Genomic DNA, 25,387 nt, shown 5'->3' with positions numbered 1-25,387 from the left:
CAGAGTCTCTGTTTGCAGACTGGGCAGGGAGCAGGGCTTTTTTCCTCTGTGACACTGGGAACACCTCTGTCCATAAGACACGTGTGAACGAGCTCATGTGTGGTGTGTGCTTGGCCGGCAGCAGCCGAATCCAAGCTGGCACGTTGATTCTTTGCGGGAAAACCAGTGTTCTAGACCACGCATCTGTCTTACCTGGCCTGGTGGCATGTGATTTTAAGACCTGTTGTTGTGGAGTCTAGTAATTTATTGTAGCTTTTGTGACATGATTTGCATCCTTAGCAGCTGTTATTTATTATTGATGCTCTGTTTAGCCTTTTGTTTATGCCTTTGCTTTAGCATTTATCTGGGAAGCCAGTTATTAGTCTAAGAAGGCACGACGACCGTGTTTTTAGTATCTGTGTGTCATGCCGGCTTTCAAATCTTGATTTATTTTTTCTTTACCCTCTCGAAGGTAGAGACGCTGACTATAGATTTCTTTCCCAAGACGTTGAAACTTGAAACATTCTGGGGGATATTAGCTTAATTCCTTTTTAAAAAAGAAATAGGGACAAACTTTCAAAAGAAATTACCCTTTGGTTCAATAAAATGAAAAAGGGTTTGATGTCTTTTAAGCACCCCCCCAGTGTATTAGGATATTCTTTTTAAAAAGTCCTGTCACAGTGTCTGGCAGATGCCTGCCTTGTGTCTTTAACTTCCCTGCATTTGAGTATGTGTGTGACAGCCTTTGGGCAGAGGGAGAGATCATTTGTATGCTTATACAAATAAGCACAGAGATTTCACTTTCTAGCCCCCTCAAAGAACCAATACCTCAGAATCAGGGGAAGTGGGGCTGTGAGTTGCTGTGCCCTCAGAGCCCTCCAGGCATCCTCCTGGTATGTGCATGTCACTGCACCGGGTGGATTCTGGGATTTAAAAACACATATTTCCCACCCAATTTGGCCGTCATTGGTGAAATAGTGGCGTGTACAACACACGGAGTCTTTTCAGGGGTCCTTTCACATAGGCAATTCTCCTCCCTCCCACGTGGGCACAGTTCCCTGTATTTAACCAATACTGCACCCACTGAGTGTGTATAGGATGGGTCAGCCTTAACTGGACTAAGTTTTAGGAAAAGAAAATATTTTCTCACCTCCATAACTAGGACATGGGAAGGCTTTTGTGAAATGTATTGATTATTCTTATAGAAAGTTTGTTAATACGCTGTCTGCATTCTTTGATCATTTCTAACTTCATCTGTTAAATTAACTTAGTTGGTCTGTGCTTACGTTTTACTTGGATTCGTTTTATAATATTGGAGTATAACTGCTTTTTCTAGTTTATTTCTAGTTTATTTCCCGTAAGTCTGTCAATTCAAAATACGTCTGACAAGTCTGCATTAGTCTGTCGGTGAGACATTTAGGCATCTCTCCCATATATGTTAAATGGAGATAGAGGTACCGTTTCATAGAAGAAAGAACCCCAGGAATACACGCTGTCACATAATTTCTTATAGAATTAATGGGCCAGAGATTTCTTTTAAGAAAATGTGCCTCCTATTGTAGGTAACAGACTGTGATTAGCTTATTTTTAGCTAACGTATGAAGTCATTTCTAAGATGGAGCTATCCTTTAATCTACGGAGCCGTCCTTAGAGTGAAAATACTTGATCAAATATAACCTTAAGTTCTTTAAACCTTAAATTCCTGGTATCTGCAGAGGTTCGGGTGTTTTCAGAGTGAATTAAACTTGTGTAAAGCCTTGGTTTTTACCAGAGCAGCATTTCACCCTTGGCAGTGTTCCATTTGGGACTGGATAGTTGTTTGTTGCGCGGCTGTCCTATGTGTTGTAGGGTATTTAGCAACATCCGGGCCTTGACCCACTAGATGTCAGTAGCACCCCCAAAAATGTCTATAGACATTGCCAGGTGTCCCCAGGGGCAAAATTGCCCCTAGTTGAGATCCTCTGCTCCATGTAATCGTCGCCAAGTACCAAGTGCATATGATTTCTGGTGACGGTCATCACTAAATAGATTTAACTGGTCAAATACTTGTACAAACATAGATAGAAAACTAATCTTTAGGTATCACATTACAGTTTTAAAAGTGCTTTATCTCCTTCGAAACTGAAGCAATCTGAGGTGGAAATTAATTATCACGTAGGTGTCTGAGAAGTGGGAGCTTTCAGAGACTTAAAAGTCTAAAATGGAATACCTAAAATAATCTCCCCAGAGAGAGCAAGTGGAGTCCATAAAGAAACACTTTTAATCTTTATTTTACCTGCAGTTTAAACTTTGCAGCGCCCAAGGCCTCATCTTCCTCATGTCCCGATTTGCCAGGTGCTACCGGGGGCAGGTAACGCCATGGTCTTATTCCAGCCCTGCGGGTGAGGCTGTCCCCATTGACTTAGGAAGAACTCGGCTTCTGGGTTCTTCCACAATTAACACTGGCTTCCCCACTCCCCCGCCCCACCCCGGCCTTTAAATGGAAACTTCCCAAGAGTAAACAGCGCGCGCTGTAATTTCCTCATTTTTTGCCCCATGGCCTGGAGGTGCTAATGAGAGAGGTGATGACAGAAGAGGGAAGCACAGTCACCCACTGAAGTGTCCACTGGCAAAGGGTAAATAGAGTGTCTTATTATAAACATAATACCTTTTCACATATTGAACCCAATCCCAGGAAGCGGTTTTTATTTTTTTTTCCTGTTTTGTTTTGGACAAGACTTGATTTAATCACAGATTGTAAGCTCCCCATGTCTCCTTTTGTTTTCATCGAGGCTGTCGCACCTGCCTTTATCCCTGACCGCTTTACAGCTGAAGGCGCTGTGGTTATCAGACAACCAGTCCCAGCCCCTGCTCACGTTCCAGACGGACACTGACCACACCACCGGGGAGAAGATTCTCACCTGTGTCTTACTTCCTCAGCTGCCTTCTGAACCTGCTTGCCAAGGTAAATGGAAGGACCAGGTTCCTTGGCCCCGAGAATTAGCAGCAGCTAATGCCTGTCCTTAAGGCCTCTCACTCGCACACGGGACTGCGTTGTGTCTTATCTGCCTGCAGAGCCAGCCCAGGTGTGAGGTCATTGCGGGTCTTTTCTGGGAAGCTTCCCCTGTATCTCTGCAGAAAAAACGTGCTGCTCATACCCGTGTATCACATTTGATATTCTTTAAACAGCCTTCTGGTTTTGAGTTCTAGCTCAGGCTGAAAATGCAAATACAGACTCCTAAAAGAGGTAAGAGTCCCTTAAAATCCAAACAGACGGTTTGGAGGATTAGTATTGAACATCTCCAGCAAACTCTTTTTAAAACAGGGAGTTGTTTTGAGTGACTGTACCTTTGTTTTGTAAATTGTGTGTGGTTTAAAAAAGCATTCAGGGCTTCCCTGGGAGCGCAGTGGTTGAGAATCTGCCTGCTAATGCAGGGGACACCGGTTCGAGCCCTGGTCTGGGAGGATCCCACATGCCACGGAGCAACTAGGCCCGTGAGCCACAATTACTGAGCCTGCGCGTCTGGAGCCTGTGCTCCGCAACAAGAGAGGCCGCGACAATGAGAGGCCCGCGCACCGCGATGAAGAGTGGCCCCCGCTTGCCGCAACCAGAGAAAGCCCTCGCACAGAAACGAAGACCCAACTCAGCAAAAATAAATAAATTAATTAATAAACTCCTACCCCCAACATCTTCTAAAAAAAAAAAAAAGTGATTACTTTAAAAAAAAAAAAGCATTCACACTCATATCACATGACTGTCATAAATCCTTTTCTGGGAGCTGGTTTCGATAGAAAAAAGGGAGAAGGGTCTGGGCGAGCGGAGCCACCTTGTCTATCCCAGCCTCGTTAGAGGAGCACTTAAGACCCCAAGAGAACAATGCGGTAGGTTGCGCTGCCAAGCAAAGTACTAGATCCAACATGTGTGGCCAAATCACGGTCAAGAGGAAGTTTCTGAAGTGAGTGTGTAAAAAAGAAGCATGAAAAAGAACTCTATGAATCATGATGACATTCTGGAATGAAATAGTAAATATTGATTTAGCAGATATCTTATGATCTTAAATAGAATTACGCATCCTTGAAAAGAAAGGGCAACCTTGCCAGTCACGGGAACCCTGCTGACGTGGTCTTTGTCCAACAGAGAACCTGCCTCGCTGTGGTGCCCTGGAGAGCTTGGTGAACGATGTGTCCGATGAGGCCTGGAATGAGCGTGCAGTGAACAGAGTCAGCGCAATCCGATTTCTGGAAGATGAAAAGGACGAGGACGATAATGAAACGGTATGCGATTCGAGCTTCTTGGCTTCCACAGACATTCAAAATTTAAAAGGCTTCCGAGATTGAAAGTGACACCTGATAAAGATCTCTCTTATTTTCAAATAGTCTTTTCTCTGTTCTGCCTTCAGCATCTAAGAATTGTTTTTAGAAGGCAAAACTGGGAGTTTCTAAGGTTCTGATTCACCAAATGAGACTTTTTTTGTTTGTTTGTTTGAATAGTTTGTGGGTGCTTCTTTTTCTTTATTTGTGATAGTTACCCCTCCTGCCCCCACTGCTTTCTTAAAATTGGTTGGGAATTTTTTCTTCTCTTTTGTTCCCAGTGAACTGAGTCTCTCCCTGCCCTCCACACCCATTTGTAGCCGTACCGTGGGGATTCATCCATGTTTCACCACGTGGCTTAGCTTGCCTGCTGTCCTCCTGGACTTCTTGCTTATCTTCACATAACCGGGAGCCTTCACCTTCATGCAGAGAGCTTGTGATCTGAAGTAGGATTCCCTTATGGGTTTTCATTCAGAAATCAGGAATAGGTTTGAAAGGACCACTCAGCCCTACTTGCCTCCATCCTCCATATGTGTCTCAGCCATCCAGTTGAGTCAGGGACAACTCTCGGAGTCTTCCTGCAATTTGGCTTTGGCTTCTTAAACTCCTTGCACTAATTGAGATTTTCATAAGCAGAACTCAGAGGGAGTACTTGCAGCCCCCAAGACAAACGGCAGTTTTTAAATTACTGCCTGGAGTCTTTGTTATTCCAGCTGTCCCCAAGTGGGCTTTCATTCACTTACAGTGGCAGAGGGCAAAGTAGGAATTAGGCATGACAAAATGACTCCAATGTAAATGACTTTATCTCATGACTTCTTAGAGCATGATTATTTCACCAGTTACGCGTTGCCTTAGTGCTGCTCCTCCTTTGTTAACCTATCGTAGCTCCTCCTGAAACTCCCGGACTGGCCATTTATAAGATGTAAATGCTGTTTTAGGAGCAGAAGAGCACATAACATGTTAAATAATATAATTTTAAAAACATTGCCCATACCCTGTCACTTCACTTCCCACCCTGTGGTCTTTATTAGAACAATGTGAACTTTCTTCAGTAGGTCATAAATAAAACACAGCGGCAAAATTAGAAAAGAAGTCCTTTCTCACTTCCCTTTTCCTTCACCTCCTGTGCCTCATGGGTTGAAGAAAGCCAGAACCGCTTCAGATAATAGTAGAACATTCTAGGGATTTTAATTTTAGAATTTTTTTGACTCCTTTCTCTTCTTCCTCCCCTCCCCCCACAATTCTATCTCACAAATCGTTTATTTTTTTCTTACTGCACGTGGAACTTTGTTCTTATCGTAACACTCATCTCGTATTTTGCAAAGTATTCTTTTATTCTGAAAGGAGCCCTTCCATCTTGACTAGGTAAGTTATACTAAGCACTTTCATCTTCCCTTAACCACGAGGGAGCAGTTGATATATGCACGTACCTCCAAAGCAAGCTTTTCGCCCACTCTGCCTCTTACTCTGGGAAGGGGAGTCCTGTGTCGGAAAGCTACCCAGGAAGCTTCGCATTTGAAGGAGTGATGGAGTAAAACCCAAACACTCACCCCGCTCCTTGCTTTTCAGAGAACACTCCTGAGACGAGCCACGCCCCACCCAGGGGAGCTCAAGAACATGAAAAAGACGGTGGAAAATTTACGGAACGACAGGAATGCTGCTAAAGGACTGGATTCCAACAAAAACGAGGTCAACCACACCATTGACCGTGTGACCACGTCGGTGTAGATGGCGCGTCCACGTCATACCTCCCGAGTCATTCTGCTGCGGAGCCAGCCTGTCCCCGCGTGGAGCCCCCAGAGGCCCTGGCCTCCACCGGACCCCGCACCGGTCCCCACCCACGCGTCGGGATGCTGCGCCCCCGGGAAGTGCCTTACTCTGATCCGGCAGCCAGTCACTGCACCCACCCGTGGTCTCCGGCCTGATTTTTTTTTTTTTTTTCCCCTAAATTTCAGTTGTTTGTAATAAGTAGAATACACTACTGACAACATCTGACCTTTGGTTTTTGTCTTGTGTTGGGGTCAGGGAGAGCAGGAAGGGGAATTTTGACCCTCCTCCCTCCCATAAAGTGCTGGGACATTGTGAACCCAAGTTCTCTTGGACCTACTGATGAGAGAGAGTTTTACGTATGGGGGAAAAATTGATACTTTTTTAAACCCTTTTTGGCAGCTCAGATGGTGTACATTTAAACATTTTGTATAGGTATTTCATAACAAAAAATATGTATTTCTTTTTGTGATTTTATCTTGGAAACGGTACGTGCAGGAAAAAAAAACAACCACCAGTCCTAAAGTATTTGTTTTTATTTGTACCATCCACTTGTGCCTTACTGTAGCCTGTGTCCTGTCAAACCAGTTGTCACAATGGCATCTTTGAGCAGAGAGGAGGCTGGAAAGGTGGTACTTTGAAAGCAATGTTGGATTTTAATCAGTAATCTACCAGGTGGATTTGTTTTTAACCAAAAAGAAGAGTTACCACCAATTCGTAAATTATGCCAGTTGATTTTTGTTTTTTAAAGATGAACCAAAGGATTAGACTGCTAATATTTCATTTCTTTTACAGTCTGACTTTTTCATGAATGAGTCTCTTAGGATAAGTGTCGTGTCTGCTTGTACCTACTCAGAAGGTATGTGCCATTTGTAAAATAAAACAGAGCAGAAAAGCACAACAAGAAAAAACTGGTTCAGAAATTCAGTGGGGAAATGCATTATGTACTATTAAAGAAAGTATGGTTTTTACTGAAGAAAGCTTTAAAAGTTTTATATCGAGATATAAAACCACAATAAAGCAGAATAACCTACAACCCCGTTAGAAATGTTGCTGTCTTTATAAGTGCAATTTGATTTGTACATAGAGTTTGGATCAAAGTATAACAAAATATTGCTTCAAGTTTTAATTTTAAGTCTGCTAATTTAAGGGGTCTGGGGGTATGTTTTGGTGTGTTTCTGTTGGTTTCTTTTTTTAAAATTTTGTATGATGTGATAAAAGAGGAATGAAAAGAGGACACAGCCTGTCCCTGTGTGGTGTTTAGGAAAATCATGCTGTTGGTGTTGTCCTTTTATTCTTTCCATGAAATAAAGTCACCCTGGACATGAGCCGTTACAGCTTTTTAAAGTTGATTTCTCCTCGTATGTTCAAATGATAGAAGGCAGCCGAGTTCTTTCAGAATGCCCTCCCTTTCCTCAAATACCTGAGCCGCCGGTGGTTTTATGCTAACGTCCTGTGGGTCTGAGTACCCCTTCCTCCCACCCGAGGTGGAGCCCAGCATCGCCTTCAAGTCTGGCGCCTCACCTTGGGTTGGAAGGCTGTCTGGCCAATCAGGCTCCTTAGAAACCTGCTTTCAACCAACCAACTGCGATACCTTCTTTTACTACCAGGAGTTTCACTTTGCTTTTTCGGTGGTTTGTATGTGCGTGTACGTTTCTAAGACTGCTGACTTGAAAGCACATGGCACCTAAGTGGTTTTCGGCTGCTCAGTTTTATCTCTCATTTCCCTCATCTGTGGGCACCCCTTTCCTTTTCTCCGTTTTAAGATTCCGGCATACGCGGCTTTGTTTTGCAAAAGATGATGCCACAGGCTCATGGGCTGATAAGAGCAGCAGATCGGCTTTATTTAAGGAGAGTTTTCTTGACCCTGAAGAACAGATACAACTTCCCTGGTATTTTGTTTGTTTGTCTTCATATAAAGCCCACCCTTCACTACTCAGTTCACCATGGCTTTGGTGGAATTGAGGTGGACAGAATAGTGTGTGTGTTTGAATTTTTCTAGAAAATTCTACGTACCTAATTACTTGTTTCCTTTGGCCTGTTTCTTCTACTTCACATTCACTTGGGGTTTTTTGCTTTGTTTTGCTTTTTGTTTTCAGTCTTGGGATTAGTTTCCTCCCCCTTCCTTGAGCAGGAAAAGTCACCTTCACCTTAGTCGTTTACTCTGGGTGACACTACGATGCTCTTACCCTCCGGATGCTGGGACAGGTGTAGGCGTCATGATGGAAACAGCACCCACCAGGCAGACCCAACCCAAGAACATGCCAGCCTTTTCCAAGGAAAAGGAAACAAATAATTAGGTACATAGAAATTCCTAGAAAAATTTAAACACACACACTGTTCTGTCCACCTCTGTTCCACCAAAGCCATGGTGAACTGAATAGTAAAGGGTAGGCTTTATATGAGAACAAACAAAAACCACCATGGAAGTTCTCTCTGTTCTTCAGGGTGAAGATTTCTCCTTAAATAAAGCCAATCTGCTTCTCTGTCAGCCCATGAGCCTAAGCATCATGTTTTTTTTTTTCATTTAAAAAAATTCTTCCTTTATTGGTAAAAAACAGGGTGATTCTACAAAGCAATTTCAAGGGCCATCAAAGTGTTAAAGACATCAGGTGTGTCAGGCAACAGGCGTAAGCATCATATCTATAAAATAAAACCGAGTATGCCAGAATCTTAAAACGGAGAAAAGGAAAGGGGTGCTCGCAGATGAGGGAGCAAAGTTTCTTGTCGTTATAAGGAAAATTTAAACGTGAAAGGATTGCCTTGTGAGGCCAGTGCCAGAAGTTTCTGACCTTTTCCTGAGGAATCCTTCTCCACAGCCCGGTCAGCCTCCAGCCCCTCTCTGGCCCTTCCTTTAGGAAAGGGAGGAGTAGCTGTAAGGCCTGACTGTTTGTCTTGGGGGGAGTGACAGGTAAAAGCAGGGAAGACGAGTATGACCTGTTCATCCACTTGTTTGTGTAGCCCCTAGTTCCTCTTCTTTAGCAAGGAAATTACACCTAAGTGGATAAAACCTTCAAAATGTAGAGGGGATAAAATCATGAAATCATTGATGATGAAAAGAGGGGCAGGTGAGAAAACTATTGATAGAACAGTTTGCCTGGATCTTCTGTTTTCTTCTGGAAAGTTTGGAGCAATGGTCCTGACCAACCCAATCTTTCTACCTAAAAACTTCCTGGGGTAAAGAAGCACAGGTAAGTCATTTGCACCAGCCTTTGACAGCCATCCTGCCATCTCTTGTGAAATGGACCACACCCAAGAAGGCACGCATAATGGATGGGGTGGAGGCTGGGAAAATTCCTTCTTTGTCGGAAAGTTACTCGGAGCAACCAGTTCTAATCGTATAAGATGACTGACACCCCTGCTACGGGGCATGCTGGCTGGCGCCCGGCGAGGCTGCACAGACACACGCAGTCTGACCAGGGACGGCCTTGGCGCTGCTTGTTAATGGGAGGCAAGCAGGGACCTTGCAGCTGGATGAGAGTTAAAATCTCACATCAGCCTTTAGTGTTGACTTAACCCAACTTTCCAAAGAGCCAATTAAAAAAACTTTAAAATATGGGTAATCAAAAACATACAAAAGTAGAATTATGTAGTGGACCCCCATATACCTGTCCCCCAGTGTCAGCAGTTACCAACACGAGACCAATGCTAAGCCATTTTACAAAATAATTGAGTAGAGTTCCCTGTGCTACATTGTAGGTCCTTGTTGTTTATTTTATATACAGTAGTATCAATCCCAACCTCCCAATTTATCCCTCCCCCCGCTTCCCCTTTGGTAACCGTAAGTTTGTTTTCTATGTCTGTGAGTGTATTTCTGCCTTGTAAATAAGTTCTTTATTTTTTATTTATTTTGGATTCCACATACAAGCGATATCATATGATATTTGTCTTTCTCTGTCTGACTTACTTCACTTAGTATGATAATGTCCAGGTCCATCCATGTTGCCGCAAATGCTAAGCGGTTTTAAAGGAACCAAATTATGTTTTAAAATACATCCATAAGGAGAAGACTGTACAATGAAATAATTAAAAAACTCGGGGGGAGCAGAGAGCAAGTGTACCTTTTAAAGTAGCACTTTGGAGTTAAAAATTTTGAGAGTCAGCACAGCGCAGCCGTTGCAATCATATGGACGCGGGTTTGAATCCCAGCCCTGCCATGTGACTTTGGATAAGCGACTTAACCTCCCCGGTCCTTCATCTCTAAAGTGGGGCAGTGATACCTCTTACAGGCTCAGAGTGAGGATGAAATGGGCTGCATAGGACACGGGCTCTCAGGGAGTGTGTAGCTGCGACTATTACAGGTCTTCGCTGTTGTTGTTATTACAATGGTGTTATTAGCGGCTCTGCACTTCCTACCACGGACTCAGCAGTGCGTGATCACCAGTGTCTTGTTCCCCGGAAATGAGGACACATGCTAGTTCTCTGGTGAAGAAAACTTCATCTGAAAACTCTCTCTTCTACGATATTCTCTAGAGACCCATGAGTTATGTAATGGGTGAGGGAAGTTTTGTCTGGTCAGCTCACTTAATGGGAAGGTTAGCAATGGTCCCCTGGTAACCCCTTCATTGTAACTGGACTTTACTAAGCTAGCCGACCTTAAGGGAAATCTAGTTTCTACCAAGAAACCGTTAAACGCCTAATTGAGAAAAGGGTCTCTGGGTTTCCAGGCCACGTCCCCTCTCTGCCAAGTCCTCAGTGTTCTAGGCTTTGGTCTGTTGTGCCCATTTAGTATCTTAACTCTGTTTCACCTTTGATTTTCATAACTCCCTCCTTTTTCCCCTCTTGCTGTGTTCTGTCTCTTCTCTCTCCAAGGGAGACCTCTGAGGCTTTTCTGTACCAGGACGGGCAAGTAGACTTAAGACATGGAGCATCAGTGGGGAAAAAAAACCTACTGGATAAAAGAAATCAATGCAGCCTGAGCTGGTGCATGTGCGGTCCACTCCCATCTTGCTGGACTGTTTTCTTTTTGAAAAGGTGACAGCTGGCGGGAAGGGGAGACCGACCAGAAGAACCTGATCTGGTTACCTTCATTCAGTAGGCTGTGGGGAAGGTTTGAGACGAGATTTTGTGTCTCACAACTGGCAGATGGACAGTGTAAACTGTGCGAGTGGGCAGTCCCTCCCTGTGACAGACCCCTGAGCTCTGACTGGGTGAGAATCTAATTGGGTTGATCCTCCAAGGGCCTTGCAAGGCATCAAGAGTTTAATTTCTAAGCAAATGATGAGCTGCCCCTTGGTATTGGTGAAATGGCAGTTATGATGGCTGCTGTTTACTGAACACTTACTATGTGCCACACCCCAGGCTGACTGAACACAGTCTCAGTTTTCCAGAACAGCCCATGAGGTAGGTTGTGGCATTTCCCTTTTGCAAAGGAGAGAATTAGGATTCAGCTAGTTTTGATGTATTTGTGGGAGGAGGGAAGCTCCATGTCCTTCTATTCCATCATCTTAACCTCTCCCCGCAAGATTCAGATAGTTTTCACGACTTTTCCAAGATCCAACAGTAAATGACAAAGTTGAAATTTGATTCACATCTCCATTGACTAGACTCTGATCTCCATTACTCCCTTATTTTCCTTTGCCCCCCATCCCTCCCTCAGCTAAAACACTGTGAAGCCGCAACTATATTCAGAGCTGTATTTATTGTAGACGCGATTGCTCTGTTTTAATTTTTTGGGATCATTTAGGCCTGGGTTATGGACAAAGACTGGCATAGAACTCAGTGAAATTTAGCACCATCTCTGCAGACCTGGATCTTCCTCTGTGCCCAGTTTGGGTAGCAAATGCTATGCCCCCCACTCCCCTCCACCCCTCCCCCTGCCCACCCCACATCATGTCCTATGGCAAGGGCTATGAAAACGTTCATGGGATCTCTGTTCTACCATCTCAGACTGTGTGCAATCCTCGAGAAGCTTGGGAGAAAAATATTTGGTTAGTGGGTGACCAGAAAAAAATTGATATATATATTTTTAATATTGACTGAAGTGACAGTTGGGGAACGGGCTCTTGAGAGAGCTCTAACATGTTTCAAAAATTGGCAGTTAGCCCTGGCGTGAGCTAGTTAATCAGGAACGATCTTCATCCTCACTGCCTTTCACAGCCTCCCCTTGGAGAAAAGGCAGATAGGGAAGACTTGGAGATCTAGAGTGCTGCAGCTTGATCTCGATGCAGTTTGAGGGGAAATAGGAAAGGTGACTCGTGATTTATTATTTCAGATCCTCCCTTTAAAAAGTGTTGTGAAAGATTTGACAAATAGTGATTACTCCCCTTTAGGAATTTTCGTTTAATCATAGACGCAGCAAAGCAGAAGAATAGAAACCTTGTGTGACTGAGCAGCATTTAATTTTGTTGGAAACTGCCTCGATCACCCTGGTTGTAGGAAGACACAGCCTTGGGCAGTCTTCACGTGGCAGGAAACCGGGAGCATCGGGGCCTGATGGACACCTGATACCATGTAAATAGAATCCACAGAAGCTTCTCCAGAGGGGCTTTCTAGAGCTAAGGTCTGGCTGTTTGCAGACAGGTTTGCTCCTGTCTGGACCCCAGCATCCTGTGTTAACACACCCGGCTGCGGCCTCCCATCCTTCCCTGCCGTAGGTGTGAGGGCTTGTTTGTTTAAACCTTGATGAGCACTGACTGCTTGGAAAAACAAAACAACACACTCACTTGTCTGGGCATAGAATATTCTTCCTGAATTGTTGTCCTGCCCATTGGCCCAGAGGCACTCTGGGTGGGGCGAGTTTCGGGGTTGGTTTGGGGAGTTTCAGGAATGGGCTCTGGGCTGGGTCTGTCAGGTGGGGGTTGCTCTTGGTGTCGTCATTCTGGAACGTCTGAGGGTCAGAGAGCATCCCCCTTAGATGACTGCGGGGTTGTTAGGTTCTGGCCCTGCCACTTTCTCCCGTGAGGGTGGACACAGCTGGATAAGCATTTACCCTAAGCCTAGCCCTAACCCTGCAGGATGGGAGGGAACCCTCATCTGGGTTGTATTCTCACCTGGACACCTGAAAAATCACCGGTTGGATGGGGTCCCTGCTTGGTGGTGACTGCCTCCCATCAGCGGCTGCCTGTCTCCACATCTTCGTCCCTCCCCAGCCGTCACCCCGTGTTGATGTTGCCATCGGATGAAGGTGGTTTGCCCAGGGCCTGGATGGAAGCAGACCTTTGGAAACCCAGCGTTTGTCACCTGTGGTGATTGACTCTAAGCTAGCTACCCAACCTCCTTTACCGCATCTTGGTGTACAATTCCCTGTAGCACATAGGTTGTTAGAAGAAACATGTCAACAAAATACGCTGAAGCTCTGGCCTGGTTCTTTCCCTCTAATCACAGCTGCTGGTGATAGGATCGCATCACTCTTTAAGGAGCTGGCATGGGGCGGCCAGAAAAATCAGTGCCTGCTGCCCTGTCTCCCCCCTCGGTGCTCGGGGGGCGGGGGCGAGCCCATTCCTGCTGGGACCACTACAACATTCTGTCTTTCTTGGAGGCAACGTGCGCCAGAGCCACTTGGTGGCCCTGTTAAATTGGATTGCTGGGTCCCACCCCCAGAGTCCGATTCGGGAGGGCTAGGTTGGGGCCCCAAAATCTGCATTTCTGACAAGTTCCCAAATTCCCAGTGTAATGGCTGGCCCAAGCGCCCACACTAAGAGAATCACTGCTCTGTGTATGGGGAGGAGCAGAAGCCTTAGATTTGAGCAGAGCTGGGTTTAAAAGCTACAGCACTGGGGCTTCCCTGGTGGCGCAGTGGTTGAGAGTCCGCCTGCCGATGCAGGGGACACGGGTTCATGCCCCGGTCCGGGAAGATCCCACACGCCGCGGAGCGGCTGGGCCCGTGAGCCATGGCCGCTGAGCTTTCGCGTCCGGAGCCTGTGCTCCTGCTCCGCGGCGGGAGGGGCCATGGCAGTGAGAGGCCCGCTTTTTTTTTAGAAAAAAAAAAAAAAAAAAAAAAAAAAAAGGCTATAGCACTTACTTAATTTTGAGACCTTGAGAGTTTTCTCTTAATTTCCCCAAGTCTTAGTTGACTCAGTTTTAAGATGGGAATGATACCTAGTGGAAGATATTTTTAGAGAATTAGGGGACAAAGCTGGCACAGAGTAGGCTTTCAGGAATTGCCTGCTCCTCGGCTGACCTGAAGTGTGCGTGCAGTGGTCCCACAGGTGGGCGGAAGGGCATCTGGTCTCTTTAGCCAAGGGCTGGGCTTGAGGCTTCCGTGAACATAACCAAGCTAATGGGAGTCGAGGAGGTGCCACCAGAATTAGACACTCTGCTTCCCTGTGGGGCAGCTCCCCAGAGGAAGCCTGGGAATGCTCATGGCCAGATGGGATCAACACTTCCTGACTTGCCCGATGGCAGCAACTGTGTCCTATTCATTTGTGTGTCTGTGCCTGACACTGCAGTCCCGAATCTCCGAACCCATAACCTCTCTTACACCTGGGCTGTTGGAGGAAATCTCCCGACCGCGATGTCTCTAAACATTTCAGGGTCCTAAACCTCACCTGTGTTCTTCATGCGTTCATTTTAGCGTCTTAAGAAACTAAAGTCATGTTGCTTTAAGTCAACTGTCCCAAGGTTTCATTTTTCTCCCCCAATCCATTATCCTCCTCCTTGTTATTGCAAAGATGATCTTCAAAATGAGTATCTGGTATGGAAAAAAAAAATCAATACATAAATGTTAAATTATATGCCTCGTTATTATCTAAAACAAAATTATATATATCATTAAAACTATTGGTGGAAAAACCCAAACGAACTTTCTGGCCAAGCCAATACTTTCATAGAGATCTGACTGGTGGCGCTAATCATTTATCATATAATTTCCAAATAAGTTGTGCATTTTTAAGACTTGTTTAATGTAGTGGTCACTGAGAGATGTGTTTCTCTGAGCCATGATTTGCTTTGGGAACAATAACAAACTTTTTTTGGACAATATTCCTATCAAAACATTTAAGTGTGGGGGGTCCTTAAACTATGGCTCACTGCCTGTTTTTATAAATAAAATTTTGTCACACAGCTGTGTGTGTATTTGTTTATGTACAGAGATTGGCCCTCAAAACCTTTTAAAATATTATTTGGCCCTTTACAGATAAAGTTTACAGGAGTTTCTGCTTCTAGTCATAGGTCCCATATGGTACTTTTGCCACCAGAGGGCGCTAAGTGTCCTGTTTGCTTATCACAGCCAGAGGCCCATCTGGACACACTGGCTTCCTGCAGGGGCTGAACTCAGAGAGCCTGCACCTTGGTCCCCGCCTCTGACAGTACAGCCTTCCTGCCACTTGCTCTGCCAACGTGGGATGCTCTGGGACATGAGTCCCAGGGCCACCCCTTCTCAGAATGCTCAGGGGCTAGGACAAACCCTCGGTGCCCTTCCTGGGCCCCATGACCATCCTAGGCCTGGCTGAACAATATCGTTTTCTGTGACTTGTTGTCTCCATAATTGAAATTATTTAGCATCCTGCAGGAAGAGTTACAATATTTTAAAAATTGGAAAGGCAGCATTTTTAGATACCTGAACGCCTGCCTTATTTTATGGGGGAAAAGGCAGGCTTTCCCATTCCCCACTAGGGGCGCCCACTGGGCATCCATGCTGGGCTCTCCTTTCCCCAGACCCCACTCCCTGGTCACAATCTGCTCTCCTTAGCCTCTCTCCTCACTTTGCTCCATCAATGACCCACTTTGCCCCTTAACTTCTGCGGCTTCTATAAACTTATTTAAATCGTATCCTAAGTAAGCAATAAACCTTTATCTTAAGTCCCCTCCATAACTACCTGTTTCCTCTTTTCTCTGCCAAGTTTCTTGAAAAAGAGGTCTAGTCTTGCTCTCCCTCCTTCTAACCCCCCCACCCTTTCCACCCAGTTCCGTGGGTACTTCCTCCAACACGCTGTGGAAAGTGCTCTGATCAGCTCACCAGACCTCCGTGTTGCCATATTCAATGGACATTTTCCCCAGCTTTATTGAGATATAACTGACATATTGTGTAAGTTTAAGGTGTAGCATGTGTTGACGTGATACATTTATATTTGCAAAATAATGACCACCGCAGCATTAGCTCCCACGCCGGTGGACATTTTGATTCATCTCTTGTGTTTCTAGACCCGTCGGCTCTGCTGGCTTTGGCTCTGCGGACAGCCCCTGCCTCCTCGGAACTCCCATCCGTGCTTTTTCCAATTATTTTTATTGCAAATCAATTTATGAAGGAAACTTCCACATAGTAACCCAGTATGGGTTACTCAGCTGAAACTAACCTTTCCCAACACAGTCCTTATCCTTGACTATATGCAAGAACTCTAATAATTCCAGTTTCCTTCTTCTTCAGTGCTGGTCACAACCAAGTAATTGATTTCATAACCCAGTAATGGGTCCAATTCTGTAGCTTGAAGCCCATGCCTTTGCCTCCCCTGACTCTCTTTTCTCTGCTTCTCCTCACACATCTCTCACCATCCTCCTTGGTCCCTTGGAGGGGTCCCTTGGTCCCTCCTTGGTGTTTTCTGATAGTCTCAGCATTCTGCCTTCAGCTTTCTGTTCCTTACGTATGCGTTTCCCCTAGGTGGTCCCATCTTTCCTCTTCATGCTGCAGACTGCAAAATCCATCTCCACTCCAGACCTGCACACTGTACTCCTGCAGGAAATGATGTCGGCCCCAGATTCGATTCCCAGAGACCTGCCCTGGGTCAGGTCAGGGGAGACTGGTCATCGGGTTGAAACAACCTGGGGCTGATCTAGGACAAAGCCACCCCCAAAACCAAAATAAAAAGCCATCTGGGTTTTTCTGCGTGGACCTTAGACAGAGCCAGCGTTCTCCATTGTAGAGTTCCCCAGTTTCTCTTCCCTATGTTTCTCATTCCCTGCTCTTTTGTTAGAAGTAAGCCGCTAAGCCCAGCCCACACTCTAGGGGACTCGTCTGGCTTTATCATCCGTAGAAGAAGAGATAATAGCTCTCCTTTACTGAGTGACTGCCATTATGTTTCAGGCACTATCCAGGCTGCAGAACACACACTAGTTCAATTCAGTTTTAATTCCCACAACACTCGGAGCTTGGTGGTCTTATCCACATTTGGATGACTAAGACATGGAGGCATAAATAGGTAACTGACTTGCTCACGGTGGCAGCTCTTGTGCCTGAACCAGGCCTGTTCGATTCCTCCAATGGTCACTTGCAAAGGCAGTCCCAGCCCCAGTGCTTGCAAAACTCTTCAGCCCAAAAGCCAAACTGGGGTTGGTGCTGACAGAAAGTCAGAGAGAGACACAGAAATACAAGCTACTCCAGCACGGCCTCTTGATTGGTCCCCCAGGTCAGGCTCCTGGCCAATCAACTGCAGTGGGGGCGGGGGCGGGTGTGGGGGGGAGTCCAGTTGAATAAAAATGGCGGAGGGTGATGAAGCCCCAGGAAGCTTCTTTCACTTAAATGGCATCTGTGGTTCAACTGGTAGGAAGTCGTGTGGGAGGGAGCCGGGGAGGAAAGAAGGGGAAGGTGAGGTGTAGTGGGCGTTTGTGACATGGGTGTGGTGAGGAAGGGGTGGTGATGAGAGGAGATTGGGCTTGGAAACGGAACACATGGGGGAGGTAAAGAGATTGGTTCCAGAAGAAGAGGAAAGGCATTTGCCTACTTGACAGGCCTGTTGTGAAAACTTCTGAAGCAGAAATGTAGTTTCATGGTATCTAGTGAACTTTTGGAAGAGAGATACGATGTCATCATGGAATAAGAATCGCAGGTGGGTGTTCCCCACATATTAAAGATGCCAGGGAAAAGCCTACCCGAAATGGGCATTTTCAGTGGCGACCCCCATTTTCCCCACCACTGGACGCCCTGTTGGGCCAGGCTTCCCCGTTACATTTATGCATCGTATCGAGCTAACCTCTGCCTGCCTCTCAGTCTGACAGTATTTCAGCCTAAGAAATAGAGGATTTTCCAGAGCTACGGCTGAGATAAACTCCCCCGTTCACTTTCTGGACACAGCCCATCTTTTGAGAGTTGCACAGCGTGGAGGCACTGTTTCTATTCCTGTGGGTGCCTGGTACTCCGACTTTTACTGTCCGAAGTCGTTTCTTTACCATCTTTGAATGGCAAACAGGGAAACTAGATGACGGCGTGAAGACAAACTAGAAACCACTTTACTTCTGGTTTGCTTTACTGTTGTGATTTCCCGGGTCACTGGCTCTGAGATGGAGATTGGCGTGCAGGAGATTTGCTGGGAAATGTTCTCTGTGGCAACCGTTGAAGGGAGTGTGAAAAGCAGGACTGGGCGTCTGGGGAAGCCAAACAGCAAGGCCACTGGGGCAGAGGCTTCAGGCTGTCTGATGGGTGCTTGGGAGCCCAAGTGAAGCAGGAAGGTGGCCTTTGCACCCATGACCAGTAATTAATGTGGCCTTCAGTGGAGGTCGGCTCCTGGGTTGGGGTGGGGACCCACGGGCAGACATCAGCGGCCAACTCACTGGACAGTTGGGCTGGCAGCACCCCACCTCTGAATGAGCATCTGTGCTGCCCGCTCTGCAGATGTTGTGTCCACACCAGCAATCTTAAATATCTAGTTATTGTCTGGGTATTTGTTCAATTTCAAGTTTTCTCCTGGGATTCATTTTTTTAAAAAAATATTATTTATTGTATCTTGTGGCAAGAGATTAGGAAATTATTGACTTCTTAAACAACACTGTATCCTGACTCCAAATGCCCAAAATTGTCTTCTGAACCTGAAGCACATAGTTTATATTTTTTCTCCTCTTTCTGGTTCTTAATCCCAGGAGAGCCTTCACTGTCTTCTATATCGTGAATTAGGACTAAACCACTCAGGATACAATTTGTCAGTAATGGTTTTAGCTAATCAAAGGGCTGGAGAGGTTGGATTCTTTTACTTTTTTTTTAGGGAATATTTAAAAAGTTGTTGTACAAAATGGCAAATAGTCCATGACCTCCTGTTTCCTTGATTTGCTGAAGTCTCCGTTTCTCCATCATCAACCGAAAAAATCCAAAGTCAATGTGGGTGCTCAGCATCCAGTGAGAGATTGGCCAGGAGAACAAAAGCCTCCTTATTACTCCGCTAAAAAGGTTTAAAAGGGCCAATGGCCACTTTGATTTTTATCCAATATACAGTTATATTTTATGTGCATTTCAAAAAATACTATATAAAATTGTCTCATTTTATGCAAACACACAAAAATTGCCTCAAGGAGCCCCAGTCTGAGGGGAGACACAGCCCCGCCCTCAGGGAGCCCCCGTCTGAGGGGAGACACAGCCCTGACTCAGGGAGCCCCAGTTATCCTTAGAAAGAGTTGGAATTTGCTGGGGCTCTCGCCTCTCCCAGTAGCCCCCAGCCAGGTGTCTGCCCCCTCCTCAAGGCCTGCAGGAGGGTCTTCAAAGTGACCCACTCCAGACATCTAGGTCTGGGCCTCTTAGTCTCAAAGTCTAAGTAGGTGGAAGAGGGGCCCTCCTGAGAAAGCTCAGTCCAGAAACCAGCTGGACAGCTGAGTTAAGGAGAGCTGCTTCGGGGTAGGGATGGACCAGACTTCCCAGAGCTTATCATTAGTTTTCTCCTGCTGAGATGGGGGTGCAAGTGTGAGACACAGCCTGAGGTTCCCTGAAGGGACCCAATGGGCCACCCGGAGGGGCTGACATGGCTCAGCAGAGAGAAGCTAAGGATGGGAAGGGCTCCTAGGAGCTTGAGGATGGAGACACTTGTGTTGGGGTGGAGAGAACTACAGGGAAAGGTCCACACTGACGATGGGCGTTCCCAAAACACATACACAAGCACCAGGGAGGGGGACAGTCAGCTTTCCCCATGGCCCGGCCCAGAGGGCATGAAGCCAGACATCAGTGCCGGTCAGGGGATTACTCTCCTTCCTCCTGACCCCATCCTCTTCTTCTCACAGATCTTTCTTCACCACGACAGGGGGCAGTTCTGCGGGGCTGGCATCCTGCCCGGAGCATGGCCTCCCTCGAGGAAGGTTCCCATCTCACGCCCATCGGACAGGGGCCTGGGTTTCACACTTCTGGATCAAGGATGTTTGCCTTAGTTATAAGAGACTAGAAAAATCAGAGAGACAGCCCGGATTTTCAAAGGGTCTGGAGAAGCTGGGGGACGAAAATGATTTTCTGCCTCTATTTCCCCATGTCAGACTTGTTTAATAATTCAAATTTTCCTGCCTATTTTTTAACTTGTAAAGGATGGGAAATGTTTATTATTCCTCGTGATTTCTGCCATAATTAAAGGAAAGAAAATCAAGGGGCAAAGCAATGCGCTAAGGAAACTTTCTAAAAGATGGCTTCTGAAAATTGGCAGGATGATGTGTGCGTGCGTGCGTGTGTGTGTGTGTGTGTGTGTGTGTGTGTAATCAGTGAGTCCTTTTCCTTTTTCCCCTTCTCAGAGTAAGGGGCATGGATACCTGCATTTCTGTTTTAATAGGCACTTCTTGGTAAGCATCCTAAACCTTTCCGGCCCCAGCCTAGCTGGACTGGTGCCAATGCCCTCCATGTAGGATAAAATTAGTGGGGAAGTCGATCACCTGGTCCCGTCTTGCCTCCCAGGATGTGGTAAGAGGCTCCTGAAACCTCCTAGGAGCTCCTTTGCCAGGTTCCCACTGGGGCTCATTACAGGGAAAGGTGGTTTTCTGGACATGCTCAGCTCAGCTAATGAAAAATGGAAGGAAGAGTCAGTCCAGTGCAAGAAGCTGAGGAGACAGAGCTTCCACCTGTGAACGTGAGAGAATAGGTCCTTGGAAATAGAATATACTAGGTTTTAAAAAAATTAGTTTTAGGCCTTTCTCTTTGCAGCTATAAAATGAAATATGAAATATTAACTAAAATATTAACTAAAATATGAAATATTAACTAAAGAAATATGCTTCTACTTATAGTCCCCAAAAAAGTGTGCTCTGAATGGAGATGATAATATTGCCATTTTGGGTGATGCTTTCCCCCTGTCTAGTGTGGGTTGCCTCGATTCTCCCCATCCTCTCAGCACTGGTCCCCTTTGTGTTTGGTGGCATGTTGCCATGGTACCATCAAGAAGCACTTTCCTGCCATGACCTGTTAATGGACTTTTCTATTCTCAGGATCAGGAAGGGAGTGGGGAGGAAGAAGAATATCACTTAATGACTCGAATTAATTGAATGAATGTCAGTGAAATAATGGTGAACGTATCTGTATGCAGAAGAGTTAAAAATAATCCCTCAGCAAAATACTCTTCATGCACAGCGTGCTCCAATTGTGCATTTAAAAATTACATTTTTATTTTTTTTTAGTTTGCTTTGAACTTTCCAATGCTTGACCCGATACTGGAGTTTGCCTCAGAGGACTTAGTCAGAAGATTATCTTCTTATTAGATCTTAACAGTCAGTTGACATTGTATTGTTTCTTATAGGACATCACTTTTGCAAACGAAGGTGCTTCCTCTATAGTGATTTAAAATTTTTTCTGTGTATCCTAAACAAGATTTTTTGCTATAATTATTCATTGTTGGCAGCACTGCCTACAGCTTTTAAGCTTTTAAACAGCTTTGAAGGCTGTTTACTGATTCTTTTAGTAGGTTGTCTCTCATTTCGGTAACTCCAGGTTTAAAAATTTTACAGAGTCAGCAAAATCCCTCCAAATCACTGTCTCTTTGAATGGCTTAATGAAATAATTGATTCTATTTTTAAGCACTTTACGTTTTTGCCCCTCTGTATTTATATTAAAAAAATGTTAAGCCTTTAAACTTGAAGGTACTAAAGATGTGGCTTTGCCCAGGCATCTCTCTTAAGACAAGGTGAAGACGCGGAAAGGAGGACCATTTGGGAGGGTTAAAGTGCTGGTATCTTTAGAATGTCTGAAGAAAGTGCAGGAATAAAATATGGCAAAGAGTGAAAATAATCTATTAAAGATGTTCTCTATGCCTTACAATATTGTTCACCAACAGAGTGAGCACTATATTGTTAGATGAATGTTACCACTCTGCTTTATCACCTTTGTAGAGGCTGCAGAACATTTATTTTTCTCCTTGAAATCCGAAGCAGGAGCCAGTCCTTTGGCAACCTCTTGACTATTAGAGTCAAAAGCAGTGACCAAAGAAATCCCTGGAAAGTTTTCATGAGAAATCGAAGAAGCTACATGCACAGTGAGGATTTGGTTGTGGCCAAGAAGAAGAGGGTGATTTCTTTGATTCTGCTTTCAGCAGTTTGCATCAAGTTTCCAGCCACGTCTCTGGAGACACTCAAGGTTACTCACATTCTAGGAATGACACGCAGATATGGCAGTCCTTCAAGGTAAAGCTATCCATGCAGGAATATGTTGCCATCTTGCCACTTGGAAGCATTCTGCTAGATGGCAGATGGCCTCGTTGGGTCTTGGTGTATGTGTGTGTGTGTACATGTGTGTGTATGCACACACAGGCATGTGCTGTGGTGTGTGAGTTGAAATACACAGTGTATTTATCCATTGCAGTCGATTTCTCTGGACCCACAAATTTAGAAACCACAAGTTATTTTCAGGCTTGAAAAATAAAATTTTCTTAGTTTGATAGTATAATATAAAAAAAGTTTACCTTGCACTCTTGACATCTGAAGTGGGGTTACAAGGGCAGAACTGGCTCGGGAGATGGTGGCTGTGTCTTAGTCTGTGACCTATTACTGACTGGCTGTGTGTCCCGAAGTAGGTATCTAAATCTTTAAGAGATTTAATCTGTATGGTGTCCAAGTCCCCCATACAGAATCTGTGGGAAACAAAGATCTTTCTCTTAGGTTTTTCAAGCTCTTGAAAAGCCAGGCATTTAGAGGAGTAGCATAGAGAAATAGAGAACGCCACTATCTTAATGAGTTTTATAAAAACTTTTCAGAAAGTCATGCCTGGACTGAGGCACACGGTTGATTCATTTCTATCAGGGGTGTTTTCTCCTCTCTTGGCACCCTCGTCCCTTCCTCTCTTCTTTTAGAAAATGCTGATCCACACAAAGAAAATGAACACTTTCTGAATATTTTGGTGAATTTCCTTCTAGGTAAATTATAGCTATTTGTGAAGAAAAATACAAGTGTTAGAAAATAAAACATTACAACTTAGAACTGAAAAAACCCGAGAACTTTCTTATATCTTAACTCATGACCTGGGTGGTTTGCAGAGTTTATTAAGCTTCTAGTTATTCAACTAGAAGCTATTAAAATGCAAATGTTAGAAAATACAAAACACGGAAGACTATTGATTAAGAGCTAATCGTGTCCCTAATGGTAATTTGAATATTATTTTTAAGAAACGAAAGCAACTCCTGGACAGTTTCCTAGGCTTTTGCATCTACAATGTAGACAAACAGAAAGCAGCCCAGATGTGAACACAGTTATTTTGCAGAGGAACGCAGTCACAGATATTCCCATTTGCAGAAATTTGCCTGGGATGAGAAGTATTGGCTCAGACATTCCACTTACCTATAAATATTTTAAAAACACCCCGAGGCCTACAGGAAAAATAACTGCCCCTATTTTGTGTGCTTGTCCTTGGGGGAGAAGCAGAGCTGATATGTGAACATTAATGGCATAGATTCACTTTTGAAAAGTAGCTCAGCTCCAAATTGTGAGTCAGAAACAATTTCCTAGCTGAGTGGCTCTCAGTTTTACCATGGGTTGGGAACACCTTTTTCACATCTAAAAAGAGTGACAGACATCTCCTTCCCACAAAACAAAGTAAAATAAAACAAGAAACCCCACACAAAATGCTGGTAGCCATTATATTTTCACTTCTTTCAGTTGAGTAAATAAAGCAATAAAAAAGTTACTATGAATTTGGTAATTCTTCAAGAAACTTGTATTCCTTTTTCTCCTTTCCCTCGATTTTCTTTTGTATGCGTATTGACTTTTTAGTTACATATGTATTTTGATATGCCACCTCAGATTCTTTGTGGGAAGAGTATATGTATTAAAAAAGAAAATTAATTTAGGAAGTTTTTATAGGGTAAGTTATTTGGTAAACTTAGGAGTGGTTTACATTTAAACTATTTAAAACTGCACATGCACAGAGCTTAAGAAGTCAGACAAGTATACAGGGCTTCCAATAAAAAACGCAGCATGCCACTGGGAATCTCCCAAATTTCCACTCCTTGGCAACAACCGCTTCCAACCAAGTGAGCTGTTTTACTGAGATTTATTTCCATATCCCTATATGGCAGATTTCTGTTGTTACTTCTTTACTGCAACTTTATTGTTACTAAAGTTTTGTAGTTTTAGTCATCATGTATTGATTGATAGTCTTGCTTATTAATACTTTCGCTTTTGGCCTACCATACATTCGACTTTCTGCCTTCTCCCCTCCCTCCTAATACAGATATACAAGAATTTTGGTTAGAGGAATATTCAATGCTATTATTTTTGCTATAAAAATGCTAGTTGGGAGTAGGGGAGGGATGTACTGGGAGCTTGATATTAGCAGATGCAAACTATTATATATAGAATGGATAAACAACGAGGTCCTACTGTAGCACGGGGAATTTTATTTAATATCTTGTGATAAACAATAATGGAAAAGAATATGAAAAAGAATGTATACATATGTATAACTGAATCACTTTGCTGTACAGCAGAAATTAACATTGTAAATCAACTATACTTCAATACAATAAATTAAAAAAATTAAAAATGCTATTTTAGGGCTTCCCTGGTGGCGCAGTGGTTGAGAGTCCGCCTGCCGATGCAGGGAACATGGGTTCGTGCCCCGGTCCGGGAAGATCCCACATGCCGGGGAGCGGCTGGGCCCGTGAGCCATGGCCACTGAGCCTGCATGTCCGGAGCCTGTGCTCCGCAATGGGAGAGGCCACAACACTGAGAGGCCCGTGTACAGCAAAAAAAAAAAAAAAATGCTATTTTACAGATAAGGCAAGTGACGTACAATGATTACTTTTTCTCTTTTGTAAAATGCTTTATTTTCCTTGGAGTTAATAATGGTTTGCTTCATTATTTTATATGCTTGTCACCAATTCAACCCCATACTCTTGTCAGTTGTCTAGATTTTATCAGCTGCATTAAGTCCTGTTTATTCATCTTCTCGAAGAAATCCCCCATTGTGTTTCCTAACTTGCTCTAAACTCTCCTAGTTTCTCTCAAGACCTGCTTCAGAATCGTCTACTTGGGAGCTTCCTGCACATCTTCTTGGTGATTTTTTTTGCTCCTATGTTGGATTACTTGTTTTTTGCTTTCTTTGTCTTCCTGTTTCTTGGTTTACTTCCTTGTTTCAGTGTGACATAATCTTTGGTAGCTTTCTGAGAAAAGTATATTTGAGAAAAGGTTTTTCAGACTTATCAGAAAATATTTTTTATTTCACTGTAACTTTTAATCAATAGTTTGGGTATATAATTCTAGGTTGGAAATCATTTTCCCTTGTAATTTTTACTTCTAGTTTCCAGTTTCTGTTGGG

At 44.4% G+C, this 25,387-nt stretch overlaps 1 protein-coding gene across 1 annotated transcript in view; it reads left to right on the top strand.

Annotated features, from left to right (window-relative positions):
• LRRC1 (leucine rich repeat containing 1) overlaps nucleotides 1-7,364 on the top strand; it is a 78,804-nt gene extending 71,440 nt beyond the window's left edge. Inside the window, exons 11-13 of the mRNA XM_024766263.1 lie at nucleotides 2,751-2,923; nucleotides 4,097-4,233; nucleotides 5,839-7,364. Coding sequence (XP_024622031.1) covers nucleotides 2,751-2,923; nucleotides 4,097-4,233; nucleotides 5,839-5,997 — 469 coding nt within the window. The 3' untranslated portion in view covers nucleotides 5,998-7,364. The remainder of the gene's footprint in view (nucleotides 1-2,750; nucleotides 2,924-4,096; nucleotides 4,234-5,838) is intronic.
• Nucleotides 7,365-25,387: the final 18,023 nt, after the last annotated feature.

This window comes from Neophocaena asiaeorientalis, unplaced genomic scaffold (assembly GCF_003031525.2).
Source record: "Neophocaena asiaeorientalis asiaeorientalis breed wild unplaced genomic scaffold, Neophocaena_asiaeorientalis_V1.1 scaffold46, whole genome shotgun sequence".
Lineage (NCBI taxonomy): Eukaryota > Metazoa > Chordata > Mammalia > Artiodactyla > Phocoenidae > Neophocaena > Neophocaena asiaeorientalis.
The sequence above is the reverse complement of the archived record's forward strand: the minus strand, read 5'-3'. Positions and strand labels throughout refer to the sequence as shown.